The following is a 22075-nucleotide window of genomic DNA, read 5'->3' on the forward strand; positions in this document are numbered from 1 at the left end:
GAGGGGCCGGGCCGAGGAGGGGCAGCGCGGGCCGGCGCGGGCTGAGGCGAGCCGGCCGGCGGGCAGGGGAAGGCTGGCTCCCTGCGGCGGGCGCTGGCAGGTCAGGAGGCGGCTGCGCCGGTGGCTCCCCGCGTTCCTGGCTCTCGGCTGCTGGGCGCCCCACGCCATGTTCTCGGTGCTCTCCTATGGCAGGCTGGTGGCCCGGGCAGTCCTGGGCGGCCTCTCCCAGACGGACTCCCGTGACTACAGCTTGGTGACAGCCAGCTGTGGCTTTGGCAAAGATTTCCGCAAGGGCATCCTCAAGAAAGGCATGTGCTACGGGGATGACGCCTGCTTCGTGGCCCGGCACCGGTCGGCAGATGTGCTGGGTGAGTGCTGGCGGGGCCCTGCTCCGGGGTGTTGAGGTGGCTTTGGCGTCGGTGCCCTGACCTCCCCTCCTTGAGCCGCACATGGCGGAGCGGCTCGGTCTTCTGTCACAGACAAAGGAGCTAGTTCCGCTTGCAAATGTCAGCTTGAGTTCTCTCTTTTTGTAGTTTCAGAAGAAAGCTGTTGTGCTCTTTGCTGCAGCATGACACCCGCCTTGCTCAGCCTGCCTTTGGGATGGGGTGCTGTGGGTGCCGGGCGTCTGGGCCCAGCCTTGGTGTTTCACTTACAGGTGCCTGTAAGGCCTAGTGGCTCTGAAAGCCGGAGGAACAGCTTGTGGTGCATTCCGCTTTCTGTGTGCCTTCAAAACCTAACCGAGCTCCTTGTATCTGTATGGCATTTCTACATAAAGGATCATTGAAACGGACATTTCCTGATTTTTAGCGCGTGCTGTGTCCTTGTCAAGTGAAAGGCAAAGTGACATTGAGAAAGGTTTCAAATGTCAAACTTCGATTTCAGTATTTCTTCTATCCTGAGTGCACTCTCTGGTTTGGATTCACGTGCAAAATGAATTTTAAGGGTTCAAATTTTAGAAGTAGTGAATAATTATAGATAATCAGTTTATGAGCAGCATTGCTTTTGACAGTGCTTGACCTTTCGCCTGTGTAGTCAAGGTTGAATTTGGCTGACACTCTGCAAAAATTAGTTTTTGAGCAACTGAGAGAAGTAAATTTTCACCAAAACTTTGGCATTTAAAAAAAAAAAGTTTCCTCCCCTCTGCCCCTGTTTTTTGGTGGGGTTTTTTTTTTTTTTAATTTAAAACTGGTGGGATTGCACTGCAGTGCCTCGTGATGTGATGGTGCTTGGTGACTCTTCACAGTTTGGTGCTGTCATTGTAACTTGGTTGCTGTTTAATATAGCTGAGACATTTTTTCAGGAAGCTGTAACTTGGTGCTAGGTAACAGTATTACTGATTATTCTCAAGGGAGCTGTTAATCTAAGGGTGATGCTACAGCTTTCAAGGAGATGTGGAAAACTGGTCAATGCGGTTTAGATACTCCAGCATCTTTTCTGTTGTGCCTGTTCCAGAGAAACTTTTTTCTGTTAGAATTAGCTGTTGGACAACCTCACTTTAACATGTGACTAAGGCTGGCTGCCTTTAAAGTTCATACTAGCCAGCACTGATAAATAACTGAGCAATTGGTATTTGCACGTAAGAGAAATGCAGGATCTGCTTTACTGGAGTGGACGCTCTGCATGGGGAAGCATGTGAATTTAGACCCATTTGACGATATTTAGGGGTTTTTGGCCATATTTGGTAATTACCATATGTGGACCTACAGCTTGTCTTGTCTTCCTGCTGGAATCAAGGGAGAATTGCATTTCTAAGTTGGTCTTTGCATTAATTTTCATGGCAACTTGGAAACAAACAGAATTGTAACTCCACTTAAGGATCAAACGGCAAAGGCGGTTTCAGACCAGGATGTCTTAAGTACCAAGAAGAAAATAATTTAAATAGAAAAGTTGTTGGTGTTGTTTTTCCCCCCCTGTAAAGCTATTTTCATGTTAGTTCTTTATTGCTTTTCTAATATATATACCAAAAAGCCAAGATTGCTGTGCATTCTGCAAACAGTAACGCTCAGGATGGGTTTTGATGCAATCTAACTTGATGCTTTTTCTTCATCTGTAGTTCTTAAGGTTACGGACATAGTAGTTTTCTCCTTGTTTCTGCTACCACAATTATCTCTTGGTCTCCCTTTCTCAACCGGCTCTTCTACACTGCAGCAAAAAGCGTTTCAGCACCAATGTTTTCCTGCCCTCAGTCCCTCTTATACTCATCATGAATCTGAGGTTCTGTACCTATTTTTTTTAAAGACCCTCATAAATTTTGTACTAACTCAATACCTGCCTAACTCTGCACCTCAACAAAACTGGTTGAGCCGAACTGTTGCTTCTCAAGCTTCATTTTCCAGTATTAGTTTAATGAAGAGGCTCATGTGGTTTTAGCCAAAGTGAACACTAGGCACAGTAAGAGTGCTTTTAGAGAACAGTGAATTTCAAGTGTATCACTTGTTAGTCTGCCCTAGTAGTCATCAGTGACAAAGCCATGCCAGATAATTAATTTAAAATTCTTCTGTGCCAGTCTTTTCTAGAACCAATATATGGGAAGCATGCCTGTGTGGGATGGATATGGGTGTGGTGTAATAGTGAAAGAGCTACTCCCAGCCGTTTGGCATGAATGCTTGGGGATTCATTTTCTTAGGTCAAACAAAAGTTGATTAGGCAGTGTGTTTATAGCAGGCAGAAAAATGCTAAATGCTTCTTTTGTTATGTGTATACTGTGTAGTCTTAAGGCTGAAAATTTAACAGTGTCTTCTAGTCTGTGCTTTATCCTTTCATAGTAAGGTAGCAGAAAGCTTAGGAAGATTCATGTTATTTCCAACCCTCCCATAGTTGTTAAAGGCTTAATAAGGCCTGTTACTGGTGTACTTGAATCCTTGGAGTTTTTGTCTCTTACCTGTCTGGTATGTACCTGTTAAATTTGCATGTTCTCTTCCCATTCTGAGCACAGGGAGAAACAAGAAACTCAGACCCAGAGTGTTTCCTTTGGGATCACGCTGAGAAAAGGAAATGGCTTTACTGCTAATATTAATCTCTGGAGCTTTATGATTCAGGCCCATGTTTCCTTTTTGCTGCTGCTTGTACCATACCTTTTTGTATATTCACTGTCAGTGTCTCGGTTGTCCAGATCCTCAGAATAGTCAGATACTTTCTTGAGACTTGGTAGACGTTTATATAACTCTCCATGCATGCCTTTGTAACTTAAAAGGGCAGAAATGTTTTTTTTTTAAAGCTGAAAAACAAAACTCCTTAGAAACGGACACCTTTGTTTTTTTCTAATTAGCATAGGAGAAGAATTTTTGGTGCATAGGAAGAAAACCACGAATTTTAAAATTGAACTTAATCACTTTATATAAACATTTCACCTATTTAACAAAACTAAACATTGAAGCTTATTTATAAATTTTGAGAAGTCTCATCGTGGTGATCATTTTCTCTTTTGTTGGGATCTGCCTTTTCTTGCTTATTGCTGCCTTATCAGGCTCCCGATGTCTTTGCTAGTTTTTTATGGATTTTCCAAGCTGTTGTGTGACTCATCATTGAAACATTACAGCAACCAATGTGCATCCCGTGACAGCATCACTTATACAATATCTGTGCTGGGTAGAAGTTTGGGTGTAGCCAGTGTGACTTGACTAGTCTTCCAAACTATTTCTGTCCCCCAGCAGTAGTAGGAAAAAACTGTCTGGCAGCAGGGTACTGTTTGTCCACTGCAAAGTTAAAATTTGGCAACCATTCTGTCTGCTGCAAACGTTGATTTTCATTTTTTTGGTGAGGTATGGGGAGGTGGTATTGTAGGGCAGTTGCTCTAAACTGAAAGGAATTGCATTTTACTTGAAAACTAAGTTTGTCAGCAGCATGCATAGGAGGTATGTAAAACTCTAGAGTGACAAAGCCCCTGGAATATTGTTAGTCTCACTGTCATCAAGAAAAGTAAACTACAAAACTTAAAAGGATTTGTAGATGAAATGTCAAGGTTGCTCTGGCAATTATAGAGGAGGAAGGGATTCTTACTCTGATGCCTGAAGGTCATATAAGACTATGTTAAGTGGTTTATTTGGTATCATACCTATTAAAGAGATTGCTGCCGTATCACAAGTTATCACGCTAAAGGAGGCAAGTCGTCTGCTTGCTTCAGAGTAGCCTTTCACCTACGCTATTGGGAGAACTGAGGGCATCTTGGAGTAATCAGTCATTTGAAAAAAATTGTGTACATGTCTTAGTTTGTAATAGACCAAATGACATTTTCTTTTTAATATGGGAGCGTAAGTACTGTCATTTGTAGAAGAAACTACAGATTATTGAGAAACATCCCCATTGACAATCATATTCACTGGCATTCTTGTCAGTACAGCTAATCCAAATGTCAGCAGAGCTGTTCTTAAGTAGCGTTGAATGTAACCTCTTAGAAATGCGGTAGCTCTCTTTCTGAGAATGAAACTAAAATCTGGTTATTCTTCTTTACTGCAGTTTCTGGAAGGGCATTGCACACAACGTATTCTGATCATAACTTGCAACTGAACACTTATTTTAATTGTAAGTGCTATTGATGCTTGTTGATAGCTGATGATTTTCCATTCATATGCAGATCTTAGCTTGAATGAAAAGCAGGTTCTGTCAGAAATTGCAGAAGGAAATAAGCAAAGCTGAAGACAATACAGTAGGTGAGACATTAAGCATACCTACGTTGCAGGAAATGTTGCAAAAATCTCCCACTGCTTGCTTTGGTTCATCTGCGCTACTAATACTGTGCGCCCGAGACTGTTCAGGCTATAAGTAATTTCAGTACCACTTGGCTGGTGTCTGTTCTACAGTACTTATCCCTTGTCAGCATGTAAGCACCAACCAGCAGTTCAGCTACAAAAATAAGTTCCAGTGTTGCTCAACACCTTGAGAGGTTAAGTAGTTATAACTATGTAGGGAAGTTTTGTAAAAACTTTCAGAGGTAAATCGTAGTTTAGTGTTCTCCTGTAATTCCCAAAATCCACTGAGTGATTTCTCAGGCTTAAATAAAATAGGTAAGAGATCTACCTGGTAAAAAACCTGTTTCAGGAACGACAGTGTATTGTAGCTGGTGGGGGGAAGATATAAGGAACTGCTGCTTTTTCCTGGAAGTAGATGCACAATTTAATGTTTTTCAGTTCCTTGTTTCTCCTTCAGTCTGTTCTTCAACATCATCTCTCACTTCGCCTCTTGCTTTTTGTTCCTTGTTATCACTTAGCCAGTTATTCTTCCACTACCTTTCTATTTAATGCAAGGGTAGTTTAAGGTCTGCTGTAACTTTTAAAATGTGTATTTTGAATAAGTAACATTTCCTTTTTTAACTAGTTACCAGTCACACACAAGCTGCCTTCAGGGATTTGTATTTAACCAGGTTATTTCTTTCTCAAAACCTGGGGGTTTGGCTGTAACATTGTGATCCCATACATGCCGCCACTGAAGCTGCTAGGAGAGTTAGTGCTTGCTTTGCACGTGTGACTTGCTTTGGATGGAGAACCTGTCCGACCTATGTGTGATTTATCTCATCGCTGATAAAACAAGAAATCTTACCAGTTTATCTCAATTCTGATATGTTGACAAATACTAAGTGCTGTATTTCAAACTTGTGTAGTGCAACAGATTGCACTTTGTTACCATTTTAGCATTTCTTCTATATTTGATGCAAAATAAATTCAGTCACAAATGTGTCCTTTTGATGTTCTTCTTATCAGTGATTTATTGCTAATTCAGCTAAGGATCTCAAGAAATTCAAAGTTCAATAGGATACTTGGAGTTTCTTATAAAGTTAATTGTGGTTGCTTGCAAAAACAATTCCTGCTGGCATGCTTGTGCCTGCCTGGTGCTTCTGTGTGTGATTATTATTTTCAGCTGATGCAATGTTCGAAAGTATCCATCTTTCCAGAGACTTTTGGGACAGGGTGATACTTTTGGACTCTGACCATGGGCAGGTTAGTTTGCCAGCTAGCCAGAAGTTCCACTCATAAGGCTATTTATATTAAACAGGGTTTGAGTAGTATCATGGTTTTGTTCGGAACTTTAAGCCTGTTTGGTTTACATTTGCTCTGAACTAGATGGAACATCTGGGTCTGGCTTACAAAAGTGTGTGGTGAAAGGCACATTACTAGTCTCAGCACTGACTGGCTGTTCCCTGGGCTTCTGCAGTTAAACACATGTGTTAGCAGTCAAAACAACTTCACGTTTGCATTTAAACTGGTATTTTATCCCAGGTACTTTTAGCATTTTGAAATAAATTTTAACAAGTTTCAGTGCCAGTGTCTTCATTTGCTCAGTTTCAGTGCTGCAGCATCAGTCACTTGTGCTTTGTCTTGAAACTTCATTACAACTGTCTATGAGAGATCTCGATACACTGAATTAGAAGTTAGAGCGAGCCAGTTTTTCGACTGACACATGCAGCGAGTATTTAATCTGGCAGTAGTATTTTCCAGCAGAAGGCAATGTAGTAGAGCGTTAACTCTCAAAGGTTCTGAAAGGTCTCCATAATATAGTTAAATGGTTGAGAAGCGCTTATTCTTTTGAAGTAATCTGTTGTGAAATTTTCAATTGCTTTATTCACAGTGGTTGTTCATCTAGCCACAGGCATTTCACTATGTCACATGGACATTTGTGTAATTTCTGTATGGGCTTGAACAGGGAATATCCAAAGAAATAGTCTTTCTTTAAAATTTGCTGATTTACTGAATAGCTTAGAAAAAAATCAAGGCTTGTGTACGGTTCAATTTCAGCAATTCTTCTCAGCCATGCAGTTTGTCTTAAATGTCCTGTGATTCCTATTTTGTAAGATGGTTATTTTAAGTTAGATGATGGATACTGGAAGACAATACTTAATGTTTTATGGTGAAATGTAAGAAAATTAAAACCTGAGTAATCTTTTTCACTTGTTAAAACAGTAGTTATTTTGAATATTTACAGGTTTTTTGGTCTTAGATGAAAACAAAGATAATACAAATGAATAGAGCTTGGCATTGTTCCTTGGCAGTGATACTGCCAATAGCAGTACCTTGGAATTTTCCTTTGACAGAGGGAAAACATGTTATTACATAAAAGTTAGTCCATTTTTATGAGTTGAGTTTTCAGTTCTTGGTACTTTTGGAGTTTGAAATATCTCACAAATAGCTCCTTGTTTGCTGTATATCAAATCATGAAGTTTTCTTAAACTTTATTCTCATTTACTTTTTATCTATTTCAGTAGCAGTTTATTCGGTCTGTTTTAAAATCTCATATTCCTTTCCCATAAAACTGTTTTGTTTATGTTGAGAATGTAGAATGTAAAGATACTGGTTCCAATTTAAAACCATGCTGAAGGTAGGACAGGATGGCTAAAGCTCTTGGGGAATGTAAAAATCTTCTTTTTAGGCAAAAGCAATACAGGTGGATGTTTTCTAGGTGGCACTGTGTGGTATAGGGCTTCTTGACTGTGCTTTGCCTATGTACTGCCATTGATCTCGATGGCAGCAGTAATTCCTGGCTCTGTGCCGGAGCAGGAGGAAGCATTTGACTGCTCTGGCAGTGTTCATGAACCATGCTTTGGGAGCCAACAAGGTCATTTAGCTTAAATTAAATGAACTGACCTATCATCTTTAAGCAATACTGTTTAAAAAAAAAAAGGGGGGGAAAGAAAAGGAGGGGGATGACCCTAACCTTTGCAAGAAACCCCACATTGTCCATTTTAGGCAAAGACAAGAAATAGATGCCAGTGGTGGCACATGAGTTAGTGAGCTGATGAGGTGTCGTGGAGGTGTTACAGTGAAAGCAAACTCCGGGGCCTGCTCATCAATGCGATGGTCCTGTTTGCTTCTGTGCCAGCGATGGAGAAGGAATGCACAACTGTCTTGTTGATTCTTAAGCAGGCAATCTGTTCTCTTAAGTGTGGTACAAAGCTAAGTTGGAGGACCTACTTGTGGACCGTCTAGAGGATGATTGTTTTGGAAGGCACTGGCAGAATGTACTTAAAGCTGTTTAGAGCTTGCAAAAAGCAGACAGAAAGGCAGACGGACAAAGCCGTTACATGGCTGAAGATAGGGTATGAAGTGGGCTGCCATGACTACAGATTCAGATTTCCTGCCTGGAGTAAGAAGTGAGCAAAGAACATCAGGTGGCATACTCTTATTTTTGCTTTAAGAATTGAAACAGGTTTTGATAATTAACCTTACCAGGCGCTTGCTATGGCGGCTTTCTTGTACTGTATACTAACGCTGTAGTGTTTCTGTTTAAATATTTTCCAAGAAGACCAATGCAAAAATGGTTTACTGATTGCTTGAGGGAACTCCATAACTTCTGATGAGCTTGTTTTGTAACCACTTTGGGAGCCAAAAGCTTTGGACAATACTTGTCAAACATCATCTTTTCATTGCATTTACCCTGTTGTCAGTGAAGCAATGCTGTATTCAGCTAGCAAAAATACCTGGATTGTGTTAATCTTAAAGGGAAAGAAGGCGCTGATCTGGTAACTTCATGTAAAGCAAGCATCATCATCCAAACTGAAGCTTAGTTTCTATTTCAAGTTCTAGATCTAGAACTTTTTCTTAATAATCTCTTACTGTAGACTTGTCTGCGTCGCAGCAGAAAGCAAAGGGTTAATCCAGTATTAACCTGAAGTTGTGGGACCTGTAAAGAGAGGATTAGTTTGTTCTTGAAGAAACCAGAAAAGGCATTTCTGAGAATGCCAGGGTTGCTTTTGCATGAGCTTCTTCCCAGGGTCTGGTCTGAAGAAGTGCATACAGGGATCTGCCTTCTACAGCGTTCTTCTAAGAAAGCAAACGGACAAAGCAGGTGTCTAAAAGGTTGTGCACTATTTTTGGGAGAAATCTGATTAATGTTGATAGGCTGTTCAGAATCTGGCTATAACCTCCTGTCAGATTATAGTTCGTGCCAAGGTCAGCTCTAAACCTTCCGTCTCAGTTTCAGATGGTGTCCCATGTGAAGGGCATTTGTAGATGAGGCAAACTTAGTTTTACCTTCTCAGTTAAATTTTCCTGCCTTTGCTAATAGCGGCATTTTCTGAGGCGGCGGCTGTTCTTCAGCACAGTTTGAGCTCTGAAATTGGCTCTTCGTGCTTTTATCATGAGCATAGTATTTTAGCTTTATTATGGTGCAGAAACCTGAGCTTGAAATGGTTAGTCCCTTACATGCTGAAGATCAAAAAGATTTTTGGAAAAATTTCCAAGTAGAAATATTTTTATCTCATAATTTAATACGTTCAGACAGTATTTTACTTCTATTGTTAAATTGAAATTCAAAGTACTTCAGCCAAATGGGCAGCAGAATATCATATCTGTTGCTTATCTCCTTCTGACCGCCCCCCTTCTCTATGTGCATCTTTGCTATTTGACTCTGGGGTTACTCAGAAGCTACCCACGCTCTGGCAGACTTGGTCTAATTTTCTGCCATCTAGGTTGTTTTGAATGAAAATTGACTGGATCATAGTCAGTTTTCATTCTCTTGCTTGGCTGAAGCTGTAAGCAACAAACTATCCTTGCAGGGGTACATCCCAGCGTTGTGTTGGTTACATGGTTTTTTGAATACACTTTTAAAATGGAAGTTAAGTTTCTACAGAAATTTGTATTACTAAATAGAAAGCATTATCCTTCATACAAGCAAGTAGCTTGAGAAAAAAATTTGGGCTGCTGAAAACTCTTCTTCCTTTTTAATGGTTAATTAAAGGTTAATGTGATTGAATCCTTCTCCTTCCCCCCAGATTCCCCGTTAGTTGTTCTCTAGTGAAGTCAGCTTCCTCACAGAGTTCTCAGCATTAGACTTTACCTTCTCTTCAGCAATTCAGATTATATTTAGAGATTTGTCTAGGAGCTGATGTCAGAAATTATCTTATAAATGCTTAGAAGTTTTTTTTTTTCCTTAATCAAAACTGTTTTTCAAGCAGGGGGTATGTCCTGCTTTTTAGTTACTGAATATCATAAGTGATGTCAAAAATTTAAAACATTGTTTTGGAAACCATTTCTGTTCATATAACTCTTGTTTTCTGTTTTCTTCTAGGGGTAGCAGATGGTGTAGGTGGCTGGAGAGACTATGGGGTTGACCCTTCTCAGTTCTCAGGGACTCTAATGCGAACATGTGAACGTTTAGTAAAAGAAGGACGGTTTGTACCAAGTAATCCTGTTGGGATTCTCACCGCAGGTTATTGTGAGCTGCTGCAGAACAAAGTACCTTTGCTTGGTAAGAGAGCAAAAATGTATAAATCGGATCTGTGTTATCTAGGCATATACTTAGTCAAAGTTGCTTAAATCTGTTGTCAGCTTCTACAGCAAATTTGCAGGCAGTTATCTTTTAATTAACCAAAAAACATAGAAATGTAGTTGTCTCGGTAGCATTCTTATTTTCTCTTGCATGTTTAAAAACTGTCTTGATTCATTTGGTAATGCAGGGAATGTTTGTGTGTATATACGTATATTAAAAAAAAAGTAAAAGGCTAACTGCCGTTGTGTGTGAAGGGTGGTAATTCACCAGTGCTTTCAGAGAGTTTGCAAAACAAGTTCAGCAGCAGCAGTAGAATATGCTATGGCATGTGCACTCATCCTCTCTGTTATGTATGTATAAATAGCTGTTCTCAGTTGAAAACTCTTAATGGTTGGTTGTGGCTTTTTGCTTAAGCTATGCAAGCAAAAATATTTTCTGACGATAACTGGATGCAGTTCCGCTCATTCCTTGCCTTACTGCTCCCGTTGCCTTTTATGTCCAATGAACTTTAAACCTAATTGGTCGACTTAAGTAGTTTATATCATACAATCACTGGTACTATATATTATTTTTATAATTCTTTGTGGGGGATTCATTACAGATTTTTCTGGAAGCAAACTAAAGTAGATGCTTAGCATATTCTGTGTCAAAGTTGATTTTAGACAGGGCATCCAGCCGCCTTGGGAATGATGCAGATAGAGAGGCAACATTTGGCCTCAGCTGACAACCTTGAAAACAGAATACTTTTCTAAAGAGCATGTGACCTCTTATGCACCAAGAAAGTGTTACCCTGCATGATACGCATGCTTCTCACCTGACCTTAAACTTTTGTGCCAGAAGAGTGCTGTGTAAGCTATATTTAACTTGTCTGCTGAGCTTTGGAACAGATGTTCTTGCATTATATGTCTAAAGAATAGGTTTGAACCTCAGAAGTGACCTTAAGTATCACTAAAATAGCAGTGGTCAGTAATTACATTAGGATTTTGTGTGTTTAATAGTGCTTATTTGTGCAAAGCAGATGTAGCTGTAAGTGATCTACAAAGTGGGCCACTGGTGAGAGCTCTCACAACGGCTTTGTAGACGGAGGCAGCTCTGCTTGGCTTGACCTTTTGGATTCTGAAAAGCAGCATATGCTGAGTCACAAGATCTGCGTTCCACACATGGCCTCCTAGTTACACTCTGCTAATAGAGTTAGAATTTGAAACTAATGATCCTTAGTGTTTCTCCTTTAACAGAGAACAGTATTTTTAGAAGTAGAAATAAAACCCTGGAATTACCACAGCAATGAGCATTTAGAGTTTCTTTGAAATGAAGGGAGAGGACTTCGTTAAGGAGGATTCATTAGGCAATAACTATTCCTTGCTATTGTGCTTTAAGTCTCGATACTTAATTTACTGGCATTGTATCTAGCAAATATTTTAAAATAAAACTGAAGTGGAAGGAAACTGTGCCATTTATTTAAACACTGTTCTTGTATTGCAGAATAATCTGGGACGCTCTCACATATAAAACCTGATTTTTCCTAAGATACTGCTTTGACTTACGTTCTCTAAGAGTAGAGTAGGTCCTATATATTCACTAGAGAACAAATTAAGTGCAAGCGTATTGCAGGGAGCTCCCTGTATTAGAAAGGGAAACATCTGGAATAGGTGATGCCTAGAGCCAGCTGGACTTCTGCACTAGCCAGCCTGCTTGTACGTTTAGCTCATTGCAAGCTTGTGGTCTGTCCAACATGTAGCTATGCTTGGAAACTTCTGCTGGAAGAACGTTAGGATAGAAGATGAATACTGTTTGCCAGCTGGTGATATGGGGACTTAGGTTAGAGGCAGAAGTCAAAAAGAAATGCTTTAGCTGTATTTCACCCTCTTCAGGAATGAAAGTTCTTTTGATGCATGTGCTGTCCTATTTGCAGAAGTTAAGTGATTGCTGTTTGCTGTGAAGGACTTAGTCTGTGGATGGATATCTTTGCAATACAGTTATTTTTGTGGCTTGCAACCAAGCACAGTTGGTGGCTACTTCCCAGTGAATGAATCAAGAATTCCTCAGTGCCCTCAGGCATGGCTGGGATAGTTCTGAGCACGGTTGACAAGTAGATATGTTTCTGTTCTGTCTGACTTTAATCTGGAATAGTATTTGTCTCTGAAACATGTTTGCTTTAGACTTGTGAAGTTAGTATCCTGAAGACGTGACAGGATTATTATTTTTTTAAACATGAAGATAGCTCTACAGAGCCACACTAAGAAGAAGAGCATTTTAATGTTCCAACAAGAGTAATGCAACAATGCCTAATACTTAATTGCAAGCAGTTCTTTACTTGGCATGGTTTATTTACAGCTGATGAGTGAAACTGTGTGGAGAGCACCTAGCATTGTATGGATGCTACTAGAATTCTATTATCTCAGTGATTTTGGAATTTCAGTATTTTATGTGACTTCTGTAAATCCGGTCCTATAGCAGAATGTGCTGACGTATGTTGGGATGGAAAACTGTAAATAAAGTGGAACAAAACAGGTATTTGTCAGCATAATGTGTTTACCAAAATCAAAGCAGGAAAAGTAAGGTCTATACAAAAATCGTAGTTTGTCTTGCAAAGATTTCTAGCATTTTGCTATTTTCGGTGTATATTAATTTTGGCATTATTGAGTATTTCCATTTCTCCTGATTTGTAAGCTTTGATAAATATTTGAATAATTGGACTACGAATCAAATTGGTGAAAGAATAAAAAATCTCTGTAAGGCTAACTCCAGTTACCGTGTTCTGTTTCCAGGAAGCAGTACAGCTTGTATAGTAGTTCTGGACAGAACAAGTCATCGTTTACATACAGCCAACTTGGGAGATTCTGGATTTTTGGTAGTCAGAGGAGGAGAAGTAGTACATCGATCCGATGAGCAGCAGCATTACTTCAACACTCCGTTCCAACTGTCAATAGCTCCACCAGAAGCAGAAGGAGTTGTCTTAAGTGACAGGTAAGATGGGAGAGGATCTTAAATTTTTAATTTGTGTATGTGATCAACTCCCAAAAGGTTGCAGTTTTGCCGCCACGGTGCTCTTTGTGTAGTGCAGCGTAGCATGTGGGATTTAAGCATGTATCCAATCAAAGGGTCTTATACCTGCCCTGCCCCCCTGTCTTTAGGTAATGTGAACATTTCTCACCTTGTAGTTAACAAACTCTGTATGCTGTTGCACAGTCTGAATTGATTGGGCTAATTATTCATTCATGATGGCGTATTCCCATAGTCTATGGTGTGCACTAGGCATGTTCTGATCCATGGAAAGCTGTTGCTCAATAAAGCTGCTGTAATAAGACTGCAGCTGGTGCATGTGCCAGTCATCCTGCATGAGTGGCTTGTCTTACCAGTAGCTTTCGTTCCCAGTCCCTGTCTGTACTCTCTTGAGACTGGTTTGGAGTACACTAATTTAGATATCTTGGCAGTGAGGTAGCAAGTACTTGAAGAATAGAGCAGAGGGACATGTGACTGTAACTTGCGTTTCCAAATAGCTGTGTTTCCCGCAGCATATTGTATTTGACCCAAACGAGCAAAAAAACTGTTTGGCGGAACACCAAGCTGGGAAATGAGAGTATTAGGAAAGGACAATCTGTTCACAGAAATGAGTTGTTTCAAAGGCAGACTTGTACTTGTGTCTTCCCCTAAGAACGTCAGGCTGATCCATCCTCTGACTTTGTGAAGTCTCACCAGTAATATAAAATTTAAAAAAACCCGCAAACTAGCTTTCAAATATGTATTGAAATACAGCTCTCAAATCAATGGTTATACACTTACTAAAGTGATATCCCTCTTCTGAGTACAGGAAGATGATAAAGGGATCTTCAAAGAGTGACTATAGTATACAGGGAGTGCAATAGGCATCTTAAAGTTTTGATATAAGGTTTGGATTCAATGATCTTAAGGGTCTTTTCCAACCTAAATGATTCCATGATTCTGTGAAATATCAAGGCTGATGCAGTAAGGGTTATAACTTTAATGTCAAAATAGCTCTTTTTGAAAATGTTGGTTAGGTTGTTGAAACTCCTGACCATTCTTGCATGTGATTTTATTACTTCTTCATAAGGCTGCAGAGAGGAAGCTAGGGTAGAACTCTGAAATTAGAACCCTTAAATAATCTAACCTCTTTATTAGACTAAAGTTAAATGATTGATTGAAATTCCAGAGCTGTAAAAATCTTAATTTTTCTGAGATTGTGTCATTCATGGGAAGACAAAAAGCACAGGGATAATTGATAATGTCCAGTGGAAGTTAAGAAAACAAAGCAATCTGAGTCATCACATAATAAGGAAAGAGCAAGATAAATGAGCTCCCACACTTCGATTCTGAATCATGATTATAGCTTTCTGGCTAGTTTCTGCACTGTTCTTGACGTTAATTAATACTCATGCGTGTTGTCTAAATGCTTCTCCAGTACTGTTTTTTTATTTGTTGTCCCAGTTAAATGTTAAATTTGGCTATATATGGGAATAGGCAGGCAATCTTAACTCTGTTAGCCTTCCTGAAGCTACAAATCAGTTGAGCAAAGCAGCTCTTCTACTTTTTGGCATTGCCAAATGGCATGGGATGCAGCAGTTTCTCCCTTTTAAAGACCCCTGAAGAATCTTTAAAAAGGAAGGGTTTGTCATTGTGCTGCTTCTGAGAATCAGCTTTTGCAGCAGTATTCATGGCCAAAATTGGTATTGTGTAATGTATTTAAGACATAAGTAGACCAACCGGCTATGGTCTCCTGGTAGCGATTTCCAGACATGTTTTATATTCCATTGCATTAGAAAGTGATTCAGAATCCTTAAGTGTTTTGGCCGTTCCTGTTATGAATTGTCCTTTCAAGTATAGCTCTCTTACATATGTAAGATGAGTGAGAAGGAAGCCCTGAGCTGCCATTCTAGTTAATGGTTTCCATGGAGATACACTTGTGAAGCAGATTAGTTTGCAGGATTGTTCATCTGGGAATTCTAAATGCAAATCCTTTGTGTAATAGCTGGAACATTACCTGTTTGCAATCACAGTTCTTCTGTTGTAGCTTTCCTGACAAGCCATCCTGGTGCAAAAGCTCCACAGTTAGTGATTATTTCTTTCTTTTGCAGAAAAACACATAACAGTAGTGAATTACAGAAGCTGTTGATGTGCTAGTTTGACATTGCTTGGTGTCTTAGTGAAAGCTGGAGTCCTTTTGTTTAACATATCTGTCATCTTCACAGCCCTGATGCTGCTGATAGTACTTCTTTTGATGTCCAACTTGGAGACATTATTTTGACTGCAACAGACGGACTGTTTGACAACATGCCTGACTACATGATTCTGCAGGAGTTAAAAAAGCTGAAGGTAAGTGTGTGTGTGTGTGTTTTCTGAATCTCTCACATCTTTTGGACTGGCTTTCCCTTATAGTTACTACCATTACTTTTTATGCACATAACTTTTGTATTTCATATAAAAGACCCACCACAAAGTGCTATCGTTTAGAGACTTTTCAGTTAATACCACATGTGAGCAGTAGAAGGGGACACTGACGCCAAAGCGCTGTCTCTTGTATCTGCACCCAGGCTGAATCCAGAAGCAGCAGCTTGGGCATAAATTTCCTGAGCAGCAGCTGGCACCACGTCACTGACTGGTGATGGGAGGGAAAGGGGGAGATGTTCAATAGCAGGCACTGCCCTTGACCAACTGCTCACACATTGTATTTTATCTGCACTTGGCAGGTTGTAGATTATATACATGAAAATACAGCATTCTCTCATATGTTATTTGAAGGGGTGAGCTGTATACTTAGAAATAATTGGAAGCTTTTTCTGAAGGGTTATAAAACAGTAGTTCTAAAGTAGTATGGGCTGTCTGAATTGTGGGTTGCGTGTGTTTGAAAATCTTTAATGTTCTGTAAAAAAAATTCCCTGACAACTTTTCCAGGTTAGTGACCACAGACATCCTTTTAAATAGTAAAAATACATTAAAATATTTTAATTTGGATGAGAACATTTAGCTTAAGGCTATTTACTTACAGAAAGGAAAGTACACTTAGGCGATATCAATATGTATAACTCCCTGAGGGAACTGTTTTGTTATGAAATGCAAATAAGGTTAACATGTAGAATTATAGTGTGGTTTTAAAAAAATTTTGCCTGCTCTTACCCTGCAGCTACATAACTGAAAGGTGGTGTCAGACAGAGAGTGGGTCCTTACAAACAAAATGTCTGAGAGGCCTCTGCGCATCAGGCAGACTCTTGTGTTTCCCCCTCTCTGCAGTCCCCGCTATCATTCTCCCCTCTTCTCGGTGCAGTATTCAGGTCTGAAATTGAGAAGCTGCGCTGTGAAATGGAAAACGTGAGCGCAAGCTGTCGCAGAGGCTTTAATCTGGTTAGCAAAGGTAATGACAGTGCTGGAGATGTATCAGCATGCTGTCGTGGTTTGGAAGGGCCTGGTGGGCTGGTCGCTAACCTGCGCGGCTGGTACTTAATGCTGTAGCCAGATCATACCTCTGCCTGCTGTACTCCCACCTTCCTTTTGCTGCGCAGATGTAAGGTTAGCCTGGGCCGATGCTGGAGATGGAATTCCCTTGTGGAATAAAGTTGGGCTCCACCTTTTGGCCTGTTTGGGAAAGGCACCGAAGTTCCCTGTGAGGTTCAGCCAAAAGTTAATCATGTAAATGCCTGCTAATTCCCCAAACTGCAGGGAAGACTCTTGAAATGACAAGGCATTATAAAATAGTTACAAACAAAAAGAGCAGTGGTTGTCGTGTCATGTTGGCTTGAGTAAGAAAAGTCTTGGAGTAAAGCAGCAGAGTTACTGAAACAGAAGAAAAAAAAAAGGCATTTAAAATGCAGTCCGTAGAAAGTTTGCGTGCTCAATAATTTTTTTTCTCATCTAACTTTTGAAGTGCCCCTTCCCTCCAAGTGTGCTCTTGTCGATTTGGGTAAGAGGGTCAGAGAAGTAAGACTTCCCATTTAAGGTAAAACATAATTACTTCAACAGAGGCTACTTTGTGAGGGAAGGATGGTTCTTTCAGTGAGAACTGCTAGTATAGCTATAAAAAACCTGCTTCCTTCAGGTGAGGCTGTTTAGTCTATTTTGAGTATTAGTTCTAAGTTTCTAAATTCTGCGAATTCTCCAAAACCAAGTCTTGTAGCTGCTGGTAGGGAATAGAGGTCTGGACTTCAGCTGGGAAGGTTTGCCGTTCTAACCAAATACAAAGGCTAAAAGATGGCGAGGCTTCCATTTGGAAGAGAAGGTGGTAACTAGCGCCCTGATCTGCGAGAGAGAGGTCCGGCAGTCAGGGATCTATAAAACTGATGCGCATCTGCAAAACAGCTACCGGTAGACTTTCTTGTAAGAATAAACTTTTTTCCTCGTGAATTTAGAACTCGAACTATGAGAGTATACAGCAGACTGCGAGAAGCATTGCTGAGCAAGCTCACGAGCTGGCATATGATCCCACTTACATGTCACCATTCGCACAGTTTGCATGTGACAATGGATTGAATGTGAGAGGTAAGTTGTGTGGTTTGGTTCCTCCCTCCCCCCCCCCTCCTCCCACTCCTGCTATCTTTGAGAAGTCTTAAGCAAAGTGAAGTTCTGTTGTTCTAAAATCTGATGGGAAAACAGAGCATTAAGAAATGCGGTTGGCAGTGGAGCGCCAAGCCAGTGCGCTGGGTTTGGCAAGGACCCCAGCTCCTGACGCAGGTCATCCCAGGCCCCGGCTGATCAGAAGCCTCCTGTGGGGAAGCAGCTGGAACGCAGAGAATGCAGTGCACTGATTTTTTTTTTTTTTTAAATTTAAATTTTTTTTTACTTAATATGTACACTACTGCCTCAGGAATCCTGCCTGATACAAGTTCTCCAGGCTCTTGGGGAAACTACTTGACTTGTTCCTTTTGATTTGCGTGTGTGTGTGGCTCTGTGTGTGTGTGGTTTGGTGGTTTGTTTTTTTTAAGGTCTTCTATTATTGATGCTTTTTAGTCAAGATTCTACCCACTCTTCGGTGATGGACTGCTTTTTTTTTTGCTTTTTTTTTTTGTTCAAATTTCTGACCCTTGTACCATCCTTCTCCCAAGTATTTAGTGATAGGACGAGAGGAAATGGGCTCAAGCTGTGCCAGGGGAGGTTTAGATTGGGTATTAGGAAAAATTTCTTCACGGAAAGGGTAGTCAAGCATTGGAACAGGCTGCCCAGAGAGGTGCTGGAGTCACCATCCCTGGAAGTGTTCAGAAAATAGGCAGACGTGGCACTTTGGGACATGGTTTAGTGGGCATGGTGGTGTTGGGTTGCTGGTTGGACTGATGACCTTAGAGATCCTTTCCAACCTTAGTGATTCCTAGTTTTTACTTTCATTAAAAATAATCCAGCCACCAAGCCAGGAAACACGAAATTGCTACTCTACCCTTAATCGGTTTAGTGGTGGACTTGGTAGTGTTAGGTTAATGGTTGGACTGGATGACCTTAAAAGTCTTTTCCAACCTAAATGATTCTATGAATAGCATCCCTGTCCTAATCTGTCTATTTCCTGCGCTCCAGAAAGATACTAACACCTGGTGGAGTTCAGAGTCCTATCAAACACCTTTTTTCTTTTTTTTAAAGAAATAAATATAATTCTGCTAGTAAAGATGTTCTCATTATCTCTGTATCAGGAGAGCAGGATTTCCTGCAAGACCCTTAAGTGTCTTTCCTGAGGGTAGAGACAATAGCTGTAAAGCTTGGGCTCCATGTTGCTACAAAGCTCAGTCACTCAGTAATGAAACTGCAGATCTCCCGAGTCCAAAGGACTGGTTTGACTTCCTGCGTAACAAAATACCTCTTCTCGGAGCTGGTTCTCTAAGATTTGAGTGTATTGCTCTTGCTGTTGAGGTTTGAAAAGTGACTACTAAAAACGTGAAGTAGCTTTTAGAAAGATATGCAGTAATATAATGCTGGAGAAGATGCTAAAGAGGTGTTTGATTTACAGTAAATTCCTGAGAAGATAACTTTTTCATTGCAGCTTGCTTGTAACAAAGCAGTGTCAGGTTTTTGTACATTTATTTAAAAAAACCCAAACTCACTCAAAGCTAAATAGTCTGCTAGAAAACAAGCTTTCTGCTCTACTGGCTAACAACAATATTCAAGGTTCTGTACTCCTTTTAATAGCTTGTGACCTCACTGTAGCTTAAAAGGAGAGCACTTTTTTGTTGTCTTAAATGTCATTGCTAGCCTCAGTTGCATTTTGGAAAGGAGGTGGAGGAAGCAGAGCTCTTGTGTGTACACAAACCAGTTTTTCAATAGTTAAACTCTTTTTTTAAAAGAGCTTTCCACGGGGAATGTCACAGATTATAAGAAGATGACCCACTGTGGTTTGATGAAATAGTTTTATTTTGCTTATATTACAGGGGGAAAACCAGATGACATCACCGTCCTTCTTTCTATTGTAGCTGAGTACACAGACTGATCTGCCCGGAGTGTCAGCTTCTGACGTGTTCGTTATCCCCGAGCTCCCAGCTTCACATGTACGGTTTCCTGCTGGCAGGATTGCTTTCTTCCTTTGCAGCTGATCTCAGCAGCCGGTTCTCGAGCTCGTTGCCTGTCTTGAGATGCAACTGAAGTCCTTGTTCAGAACCACTCTCGTAGTACACTGGTCTCTGTCTGCCAGCAAGAAATGAAGAAGCTCAAGGCTTGAAGCATGTCTTTCAGAGCTTAGGCGTTCCCCTTAAAAGGGGGAGGATCAATCCCGCATCGTTACTGCGTTTGAAATGTGACTGACTTTCAAAGGAGTAGAATGGGTTTATCATCTTTCAGACTAGATTCAATAGCTAAAACCCCTACAAGAGGGCATATTACTCTACTTACTAGAAACATTCACTATTCATTAAAGGGTATGTTACAGAACGCCGTTTCATAAGCATAGTCTTGTTACAGTGATAGCTGAGGTTTTGTGTTTCTAAGCTCCAGTTTTCAGGAGATTTATAACTGCTGTAAACATTCTGCTCTTGCCATACATGGTGTCAGCCTAGGAGCCTTTTCTAGTACGAAATTTCAAAAAACATACTTAGTTCAAGTTATATGGATGCAAATGTGTTTTGTGATTTCAGGTGCTTAACTGTGATCTTAAAAGTTCTGCAGATCATTCGTCCATAATGGGCTTGGTATCTGGATGTTTTGGCTGTGGATAATTTTTTTTTTTTTAATCAAAAATTTTAGCTCGGTCTCAAAAAGCCGAGCTGGCCAAAGTTGAGGTCCTTTCAGCATTTTAACCCGTCTCGCCAGCGCGGGATGATACGGCATAAATGCTACAGTGGGAGGTTGCACAAAGAACAGATCATCCTCAACTCTGAACGTCTTCACTTTTGGTAGATAACTCTGTTGTTAACCAAACATAATTTGTGTTAATAATTGCCGTTCTCGCTTGTGTAGAAGAGAATATGCTGCACCAGCTTAAGTCCAGCTGATCCTTATCTCTCTGACTCTCAAACAAGCACCTCTTTCTTACGCTGTGGCAGCAGCCGTAAGTACGTAAATGGAAACTCTTAATGAATAATCAGTGAAACTTACATTTCAGTAACTAAAGTTTAGGGTTTTTTGGAATGAACCTTAATGATGTTTACAGTTCTCTAACAGCCACTTTGCAATATTACATTTCCTTTTGAATTACAGTAGCTCACATTTGTTCCCCCTGTTCCAGCGAGCTTTCCTTTTTCTTTCCTGAGGTTCATACAAAAAGCTGATAGCTGTAAAGATATATATATTTTTGGTCAGTTTTTCATTAACTTTTTTGCTGGTAGAAAAGTATGTAGAAATAAATTAAAGCCATGTTTTTATATATAAAAAAGTCGGGTAATGTTGCTGTTTAGGTGAGTGCAGTTAAACTTGGTCAGTAAGTAATCTTACCTGCTCTCAAAAGGAGATTTTTACTACCTGGTTTATTGTATTAAAACTGTTTAAGTTTGAGGTTACCTCAACTTGTTTAAAGAATTTTTGTGGACTTGTACTGTATATTTGCGTAACTATGTCAAGCTTTTATTTAAGATCATTTAACATGTACCATGTACATGTCATTTTACTATATTTCAATGCATCATGCTTGTAACAGGCATTTCATTTGTAATAAGAATAAGTGATTAATTTGGAAGCTCTTCAGTAATTTATCTGCTATTCCTAAATCGGCATAATGTTAGCTATCTATTTTGATCACCTTGTAATTACTTGTCAAAATGCCTTAACTACCCTAACTTGACCAAAATACTATTTTGGTGAGGGTACGGGGAGGATTATATTAATGAAGAAAAAAATAATTAGTTTTGCGATCCATGGAACAGTGAGCGGTGGATAACTTTGCACAAATTGTCAGTCCTCATTGTTTTTTAAAATTGAACAAGCTGTGTGTAGCTGTCTCGTTAGAAGGAATGTATTCACGCTGCAGTACAGGGCTTTGTTTCTGGCATTTGGGAGGGGGGGTTCTCTCTCAAATCTGGGTGTCTTTTACATTTTATTCTCCAGTATTTACTATCACGCTTCTTGATTAGAGCAGATTTGATCAATTATTCTTTCCCTTGAACTTACCCGAAAACGATGCCCCTGCAGACCTGGACTGCGTTGCACTCTGACCCCCGGCTCTCAGCACGCTGGTCCCCAGCCCTCATTATCCCCCCCCGCCCCGACTTCCTAGAACCGCGCGCTGGGCGACGCACGGATCGGCTCGCTGAGTGATGCACGGAAAAGCGCACTGAGCGTGGCGAAGGTGCTTGCCCCCGCCCGAGGCGTCGCGTGCGCTGTGCTCTGCCGCTGCTGGTCCGGGGCCCGCGCTCCCTGGGCGGGGAGGCTTCGGCTCTCCGCTCCGAAGCTGAACCGTGCTGCCTGGCGGGTGCCGCGCCAAGCCTCGCTCTCCGGCTTAAAGCCGTTCGTAGCTGAGCAGTGT

General features: G+C 40.6%; 1 protein-coding gene across 2 annotated transcripts; it reads left to right on the forward strand.

Annotated features, from left to right (window-relative positions):
• Nucleotides 1-143: 143 nt before the first annotated feature.
• On the forward strand, nt 144-21856 carry PPTC7 (protein phosphatase targeting COQ7). 2 transcript variants are annotated; one of them, XM_009482326.2, is made up of 6 exons: nt 144-368; nt 9997-10176; nt 12966-13164; nt 15405-15528; nt 17556-17685; nt 19554-21856. In XM_009482326.2, exons 1-6 carry the CDS (start codon nt 167-169, stop codon nt 19610-19612), a joined length of 894 nt encoding a protein of 297 aa, XP_009480601.2. In that variant the 5' UTR covers nt 144-166; the 3' UTR covers nt 19613-21856. The 2 variants fall into 2 exon arrangements, with proteins under 2 accessions (XP_009480601.2, XP_075574689.1); XM_075718574.1 differs by lacking the exons at nt 17556-17685; nt 19554-21856 and adding an exon at nt 16478-16552.
• Nucleotides 21857-22075: the final 219 nt, after the last annotated feature.

The sequence above is a fragment of the Pelecanus crispus genome, chromosome 11, assembly GCF_030463565.1.
Source record: "Pelecanus crispus isolate bPelCri1 chromosome 11, bPelCri1.pri, whole genome shotgun sequence".
Classification (NCBI taxonomy): domain Eukaryota; kingdom Metazoa; phylum Chordata; class Aves; order Pelecaniformes; family Pelecanidae; genus Pelecanus; species Pelecanus crispus.

Excerpts from the sequence above, each read along its gene's own strand:
- PPTC7 (XM_009482326.2), top strand. The coding sequence starts at position 167 with ATGTTCTCGGTGCTCTCCTATGGCAGGCTGGTGGCCCGGGCAGTCCTG. Across the intron at positions 10,177-12,965 it reads GAACAAAGTACCTTTGCTTG|GAAGCAGTACAGCTTGTATA; the intron begins GTAAGAGAGCAA and ends TTCTGTTTCCAG. Across the intron at positions 15,529-17,555 it reads AGGAGTTAAAAAAGCTGAAG|AACTCGAACTATGAGAGTAT; the intron begins GTAAGTGTGTGT and ends TCGTGAATTTAG.